Source organism: Solanum pennellii, chromosome 8, assembly GCF_001406875.1.
Source record: "Solanum pennellii chromosome 8, SPENNV200".
Taxonomy (NCBI): domain Eukaryota; kingdom Viridiplantae; phylum Streptophyta; class Magnoliopsida; order Solanales; family Solanaceae; genus Solanum; species Solanum pennellii.
Genome location: NC_028644.1, coordinates 54252852 through 54261351, shown reverse-complemented (window position 1 = coordinate 54261351; position 8500 = coordinate 54252852). Strand labels below are relative to the sequence as shown.

The 8500-nt window shown below is 33.3% G+C and overlaps 1 protein-coding gene across 1 annotated transcript; it reads right to left on the bottom strand.

Annotated features, from left to right (window-relative positions):
* Positions 1–1451: 1451 nt before the first annotated feature.
* On the bottom strand, positions 1452–4394 carry LOC107028724 (40S ribosomal protein S3-3-like). The gene is made up of 6 exons (XM_015229900.2): positions 4232–4394; positions 3997–4144; positions 3140–3311; positions 2196–2250; positions 1979–2110; positions 1452–1855 (listed from the first exon to the last, which is right to left on the bottom strand). Exons 1-6 carry the CDS (start codon positions 4262–4264, stop codon positions 1679–1681), a joined length of 717 nt encoding a protein of 238 aa, XP_015085386.1. The 5' UTR covers positions 4265–4394; the 3' UTR covers positions 1452–1678.
* Between the last annotated feature and the right edge of the window lie 4106 nt (positions 4395–8500).

The following is an 8500-nucleotide window of genomic DNA, read 5'->3' as shown; positions in this document are numbered from 1 at the left end:
ACTTCCTACTCTTTTTTATAATGATGAAACAATGAGGCCGACTTGAATGGAGTTAGTACCACAAGGGCTATTGTTCCCTCACTGTTGACTTGGGGAGAAAAGTTTACTATTACAAGTAGGATGATCTAACTCTTGAACTTGAAGGGCTTATAATTTAGAGATGAAACTGCAAAGATGATCCGAAGCTACACTTGATGAACTTTGTAGGTAGTTGTGAGTCTTTTGAGATATCTATCGTTAATCAAACTGTCATTCGTTTGAGGTTGTTCCCACTGTCACTTTTTAAGGAAGCAACAATATGACTTCATATTCACATCTAATATACTTGCAATCCACTCACTACACAGGAAAAGAGTCATCCTAGCTTTTTTTGTTTTTTGTTTTTATTAGCATTCGTGTACACCTAGCAAAATTGACACCATTGTAGTTTTTAAACATAACAAGAAAATGTCATATTGCTAGTTTGAAGGACTTGATATGCAATTAGACATGCGGTGGGATGATTTGCTAAGCTTTGAATATATTAGAGAGAGATTTTTATGCAACATGTTAGTTGAAGGATGTACGTGAAGTTCAGATATAATTAAAGGATATTTTTGTTCAAAAGTTCAAACAATTTAGAGAAAAAAAAACTTGCTACTCCCTCGAAGGAGTTATTTTCTTTCAGAACCTTTTGACCTAACATCTGATTTTTTAAAATAATCACTTTTTGAAGAAAAAAAAAAGAGTAAATTTTGAAAGAAAAAAAAAAGAGTAAATTTGGCCGAACAACACTATAAAATTCTCAAAGCATAATTAATAAGATTAACTTAATACGAATTAACCTCTAATAAATATTTTCATCAAATCAACCTGAAAAAATAAAATAAAACATTTTAATCTAGTCCAACGTGAATAAATTTTCTTAGTTTAATTTGATTTATATGTTTAAAAGTCCGACATGAATAAACTAATTTGACATTTGAAAAATGTGAACCCACCTTGTTCAAAGTTCATGTACATTTCTAGCTACGAGCAAGATCTATCAAGGGGAGAAATGCAGATATTCACGTAAAGCAACACCTCTCTTTCCAAGTTCTATTAACAGTACACACATGTGAATTTCTTGTTTTTTGTGCTTTGATACATCAAACAAAAAATACCATCCTAAAAATATTTACACACAATCCAAATAGATACTATAAGAAGTGGATGATAGAGGTTGTCGGGTAATGGGGATGTGTTGGAAGATTGAAAAGACACAGGTTTGATTCTACTAATGAAACTTGCTCTCTGCTTTAACTAGAAAAATACTTTTTCTAATTTTTAAAATACTTCCTTCTTTAGCCAAAATTGTTTAACAAATCTTTTGACAAAAAGATTGGAGAACATTTTCCAAAAAGTATTTTTTTTTCCTCCCCCCTATCCAACACACCCCTAGTTTCCCTACAGGAGCACAGATTTACATTAAATAAAGTGAAATTCAAAAACAATTTCATTTCAAAGTCACAACAGATTAGGGGAGATGAAGATTAACAAAAATGCTTGCCAGTCAGTATCTTACATAACAGAAACTAGAGCAAAATGGTTCACTATGTAAAATCTAGTATTCAGCAGTGAAAAAGGAAAATAAATAAAAAGCACAAGCCAACTAGTGCAGTAGTTCTCAAGAACGAAGATAACATCATAGCACAAGTTTTTATGCCACAGGAAGAACCTCAATGGCGGGAGCAGCTATCATAGGAGGAGGAACAACAAACTCTTCTTCCTCCTTGGGTGGATGAATAGTCACCAAATCTGGCAATGGAGTCATAGGCCCTTGTTTACCCTTAGGATCCCAGTCAAGCATGATCTTGACTTTGATACCAAGCACACCCTATAAAGTAAATAGACAACAACATAAAGTAGCAGCAAATGTTAAATAACAATAAAGCTGCAAGCACAAAAATAACAGTAAGTCAGCAGATCAGTAAAAGCTAAGTGAAGACAAGATACTAACCTGCCTTAGTAGAACATGCCTTACAGCTGCATCAATGTATTCTTTAACCGGTTGGCCAGAAGAAATCATGTAACCGTCCTTAAACTTCATGGACTTGGCACGCTGAGCACGGAGCTTTCCACTAACAATCACCTAAAAAAAAGAGACCGATATAAAAACCTTCAAAGGCCATGTACTTGGAGATAGATATAGAGAAGGAAAATGACACCCAACAAACCTCGCATCCCTTGGCTCCACTCTCCATTACAAATCTCAGAACACCATAGCAAGCCCTATATCATAACAAAGTTAAGCTTGGTAAAACACTTGTACCAAAGAGTTGAAGACATCTGCGGAATTTGATCATGTCATGCAAATTGAACTCCAACAAATTACCTAATCTTGAAGAAAAAACGTGCAACATAAATATTTGACTGAACTAACAAATAAAATTAATTTACACATATTTTATGTGGTAAAATCTGATTTCAATAGCCATGATGTATGGTAACATTAAAAAGTCAAAGTCATTTTAAAACATATCATCTCACCTTTGGAAATGATGAAGAAAACTCTGTATTATAGAACCTTCAAGCCACGAAAACCAAACAAATGGAACACCAGATTGAAAGATACTTTATGTCTAATACAATTGTTACTAACTAAACCTAGATGCAGGGACAGATCTGGGGAGGCAGGAGGGTATTTACCCGACCCCCCTTGGCAATAAGGTTAGCTCAGTGGTCTAGGAAATTCAAAATGTACCCCCAACACCTAAGGTCGGATTCTCAAGGAATGTATTGTCTTAAAGAATTTTATTAGTTGAAAGATGCACAATGGGACCCAAAAGACGCACAACCATATTCGAAGATATTTTGTATCCATACAGTTTGTACTTAACTACATCTTTATCAGAAAGTCTTGTTTTCCTTGGAGGCATTTAAGTTGTCAGAAATTTCCTCAATTAGATTCTTCAAAATAGGAAATCAGGTATAAATATATTTCTCTGATTCCTAAATAGATGGGATCAATTATAGTCACCCTCAGACACGAGAAAGGCACAAGCACACTCACTGTAAAGATGGCTTTCAAAAGTCAAGCAACAGAAAAAAATGAGACTTTCAAAAGTCGGACAAAAAAAGAAAAATTAAGGCAGGGAACAAGTGCAACCAAGCAACAGACCTTCGGACAGCAAGTCCTCCAAGTAACTTGTATCGCAATGACTCTGCCTGAGCAATGGCACAGAGACCCCTATTGTTGACTTTCTCAGCATAGAGCTCAACAGTGTTTTCCTTGAAATTAAAACGCTTCTGAACAACTGAAGTCAGCTCCCTGATCCTCCTACCTTTCTCACCTGGAAAATACAGACACAAAAACACTATTACTCAACTAATAATTTAATCCATGAAAAACACCTACTGCCAGCTCATATGATAATGATTCAGTTGCCTCTATTCTCCTATTTTATTAAGTTAACCCAGAATGTTTCCCATTTCCTCATAAAAAGATTCTTTCCTGTACCATCTTTGACATTATGTATTTTTTATAAAAGAAAGTACCCCAGAACATAACATTACACTGGAGAAATCTAATCCCTCCAAGTGTCACTTTTACCTCCATTTTTGGAATCCAATCTATCTAAATACAAATTAACATTTATTTTCAGCAACATATCCACTAAGACAGCTAATGAAATAGACAGAGTAATATGCATTGCACGACGCACAGCATTCAGAATCTTTACAATAAGTTGTTAAGCACTCTGCAAAAGTTTTAAAATTGCATAACATAAATCTAATGGTATAATTTTTGTTTGATAATTGTGGTGTCAGGGTTAGCAGCATGCACCTCGACTAAAAGTGTATAATTTCTGGTTTAAACACAAGTCTGACAAATAGGTACAGTTATGTTGTATTGCTGCTCTATAGAATGTTAATTACATTTAGTCTGTTAGCTGATGGATGTAACTCTTATCTATTAATTTCATGAAGAAAAAATAACAAGAGAAATTTTGCTTATACATATATATATTTATGTACCAAGAACGTTCTGAGTACGAGTGGCTCTAATGATGATTTCAGTTCGCACGGGAGTAACCCTAACTTCAACTCCCGAGTAACCATCCTCCGCCAGCTCTCTTGTAAGCACTTCGTTCAACTCCGCAAAAAAAACTCCATCCGCTACAAACTAAACACATAAAAAAAATATCAATTTAAGCCATACTAAAAAATTCAGTTAGATCTAAAACGACAGCGAGAAATTGAACTGACATACCTTTCGCTTTTTACTAATCTGAGGCGTCGCCATGTTTAGATTAGGGTTTGAGATCGATTCACTGCCGCCGCTAGCAGATACAAGTAAGAGGCAGAGAAGAGCTGGATTCGTTGGGTATAGAGAAGAAAGGGTTTGTCAAAGATTTAAGGCAGGTTACAAGTTTGGGCTTCGTCTACTAGCCCGCTTTTAAAAGATTGGGCTTGTATACTACATTCAAGTGGGCTCAAAATATGCATTCTGTAGCATATTTTTCATGTTTGTGGGTAAGACTGGTCAACGGACCGAAACCGGTTCACCGAACCGGAACGGAACCTATTGACCGGTATGTTGACCGGTACCGAGATGAACCGGACCGGAATTACCGGAATGAAACCGGAACGAACCGGAACGGACCGGGATGAAACGGGACGGGATAAACGGGATGATATTTTTGGGATTACGAAAATATAATTATTATTTTTATTTTTCTAAGTATAAATTAATAGTTTTTAAATTTATACTATAATTTTTTACTTAAGTTTATTTTTAAAATATTTTATTGATTTTTTTTTGTTGTTAAGTTTGCAAGTAAAGTCTAATAAAGTTTTCAAAATTTAAATCTTTTGAAGTTTATACTTTATAATTTATTACTTATATTCATTAATATTTATTTTATAAGTTATATTTATAACTTGTGTCTTGTAAATAAAATATAAAATATAAAATATAAAATATAATTTATAGAAAATATAAATATAAATTATATAAAATATAAAAAAATTAATATATATTAAGTAAACCGGATCGGAATCGGACCGGGTCGGACCGAAATCGGGATGAACCGGTACCGGTACACCGGTACGAAATCACGGTTCCATTCCGTTCCGTGTACCGGTTCAGACTATCCCGTCCCGTTCCGTAGGCAACCGAAACGGGATGAACCGGAACGAATCGGAATGGTACCGGAATGGTACAGGTAAGTCCCGTTCCGTTGACCAGTCTTATTTGTATTTGTAGCAAAATAATGGGGAATTAGGAAAAGTGGTCATTCAAAAATAGGACACAATTTTGAAAAAACAAATATCGAAATTAATTGAATTCTCTTCTTCTACTTCTTTCTTCTTCTACTAGTAGTTCTCACTCTTTAGGATCATCAATCGGTTATTAAAGTTTCAAATCTTATTAGATTTAAAAATTTAAAGTATCACAAATGTAAATCGTTTCGAGCAAATTATATATCATAAGACTAAAAATATTGAGCGAAATTTACTTAAAATTTAGGACTTCATATATAGTCAGTTCACGTATAATTAAGTTGTATTCAGCTTTTTGAGTGTGTAATAATATAAAGTCAGTATATAGTTTTTTCTTCTTTTAATTAAAAGCATTGGGTCTTTGCCCATTTATTGAAAAATTAAGTCATATTAGTACCTAACTTGAGTCTAACTCAAGCCCAAATTTAATCCTGCAATTACTAAAAAGCTAAATATAGACAGTACAACAGCTTTGGATGTCCTTGAGTAATCGTGGGAGAGAGTTGCAAGCTGAATCGATGTTCTTGAAACACAAGCTAAGGAACTTATCATTTCATTCAGTTGATTGTATTTGCATATCTGAATTGTTATTTTTGTTCTGTTGATTCCCCTTGTTATACATTTTTTTACACATAGGTAGGTATCCATTTCTTCATCCCTAATAGGTTAAGCTTCAAAGGAGCTAATACACTGTCTAAAGATTCCAATTTCATTCAGCAGAACTGAGTTATAATTATTGTTCCGTTGATTCCCTGCTATTTTGACATTTCTTTACTCTTATATTTGGGAAGCCAAATTTTTCTAGTTGGTATCCCATCAGAAACTATACTCTGAAAATTGTCACGAAAAGCAAGATGCTTTGAAACAGATGTCCATCAAAAAGCTCCCTCTTGTGCTCTGCTTACATATTAAGTGATTTGAACATTCTCCCACCAGTAAAATGTCCAGAAAGATCGAGTGCCACGTGCAATTTCCCTTTTATTTGGACATGAAACCATATTTATCGTCTTCAATTGTAAGAAAAAGATATGGAAACAGAATCTTTTCTTTTGATGGTGATGAATTAGATGTTTCTATAGAGTTTGAAATTTTTGCAGTGGTCAGACATTCAGGAATGTTAGAATCTAGTCACTATATATGTGATTTATTTGCATTTGAGAAACCAATGGTACAAATGTGACGAAGCATAAATAACTGTAGTAGACGAAGAAGTTGTTAAGGCCTCATAGTTCTATCTAATATACTATGTACAAAAGAAGCTCTACCACAAGAGATGTGAAGATGTTAGATGCCAGCCAATGTCATTGCTCGCAGACACATTTGTTCCGATAAGTGGTTGCTGCTAGAAATTCAATGTTTGTGCGCTGGACTTCGATAGGTCTTCTGCATTTTTCTGTCCAGCCATGCAATAGTATTTGGGGGGCGTGAAGTATGATGGTAAGTCTTGGGGACTCTCCACCAGCCAAGGCATTCCCATTAAGATGGATGATACTGGAAATTATATGATAACATAAGTCAAAATTTGGATTTTGAGATAGAATATTTTTAACTTGTGCAGTTTACAACATTAGTTTTCTTTTTAAGGCCTTTTAGAAGGAGTCATATGAATATATAGTAACTTAACAATGTGAGGGCCATCTTTTGTTTGGTCCCTTTCTCAATCTCTTCAAGATTCTGATAACATTCATTATTGACTTCTTAAAAGTGATCTTATTTCTTGTTTTTTTTTTTGAGATTTGTGTTATAACTTATAACATGTAACTTGATTTTTGGTAAATGTCAAACAGTTATTATGGTAGCGAAAGTTATCAAAAAAAATTCTATGCATCGGCGGGGATGTCTTTATCCATAAATTGTTTATTGCTAGAAAATCAATATGAAGAAATGTAACAATTATTAAAAAAACAACCCCACATATCTGCACAGTTAATTGAATCAGAATATTAGAAGCATGAAATGTATACGCCATCACCGTCTTAATCAGTGAGTAAGATTTTCTTTTTGAGTGATCTCATAAGAATTTACAAAGTTGTGTGTTTGACGGGAGGGAGAGGACGTTAAAAGATGTTGCTTAATTGATAAATAGTTATATCCATAATGTAATACGGAACGTGAATCTCCACTTAAATCAACGGATAAAAATTAATTTTGTCATTCCATGTGTTTTTGAAACGTGTGAACATGATTTCTTCTCTCAAAAGTGGAAGAATGTTCAATATAGTATTTCCTACATTCATTTTTACTTGTTCACTGTGTCAATAGTATATGTATATTTCTACTTATTCAATTTAAAAAATATAATTTACTATTATATGTCTATTTTATTATCGTTAAATACTATTCTTTTCAATTTTTAGAGTACATATAAAATTTATGGGTGATATAGTAAATAATCATTTTATTATTATTATTTGCTAAGGAGTATGCCTAGTCAAACATGAACAGTAAAGATGAACAAAATATTACTTTATAAAAATAATTAAATTCTATCTTATTGCTTTTGTATATTGAGACAAGTGAACGACATCATTTAGGCTTAAGCCTTGATTAACATATGATTTACTAATTTCATAAAATATTTAATTTTACAAGAGACCATGAATTCACTGCGACCAAAATTAGCATATAAAAATTGCGAAGTGTAGATTTGAACCTAAGTCAAATTAACATAGTAGTAATATATTATTCCATCTAGTTTAAGTTTGAAACAAGTCTTGAAAACGCTACTAAATTCATTCCACAAAAGTTAAAAGTGTCTCAATTCAAACCCTTGTCCCCTCCTAACGTCTATTTTTAGCAACAATTTCTTTCTCTTTTTCTTCCTTTTCTAAATAAGGGTTCAAATATTTTGATTGTTTTAAGTGTCATGGTGAAAGAGACAAGCAATGACTGTGAATTCATCGGGATTGGAGAATAATCAGGCCGGAAAATTGAATGCTAGAGGGGCCAAGAAACAATTGGAACTTTTTACTATTTTGAATCATACAACTGTCTCTACTCGTATACCTGATTTCTCATTCCTCCAGACTTGTAGTATTTCTCTGTTTTTGGTCTCTATTTATTATGTGTACTTTTAATGTAGGAAAATAATTGGAGTATTGGGTTATATTTACTTCTTTTTGTGTATTTTTTGATTACTGGTTCAATAAATTACATTTTTATGTGTGTTGGTTATGGGTTTTCTTGTATAAATTTGTGCATGCAAGGGAAATGTAGGTCGATTTTGTGATTATTTTTTTTTTGGGGGGGGGGGGGG

Excerpts from the sequence above, each read along its gene's own strand:
- LOC107028724 (XM_015229900.2), bottom strand. The coding sequence starts at position 4,264 with ATGGCGACGCCTCAGATTAGTAAAAAGCGAAAG. Across the intron at positions 3,312-3,996 it reads TCGTACTCAGAACGTTCTTG|GTGAGAAAGGTAGGAGGATC; the intron begins GTACATAAATAT and ends TGTATTTTCCAG. Across the intron at positions 2,111-2,195 it reads GTGGAGCCAAGGGATGCGAG|GTGATTGTTAGTGGAAAGCT; the intron begins GTTTGTTGGGTG and ends TCTTTTTTTTAG.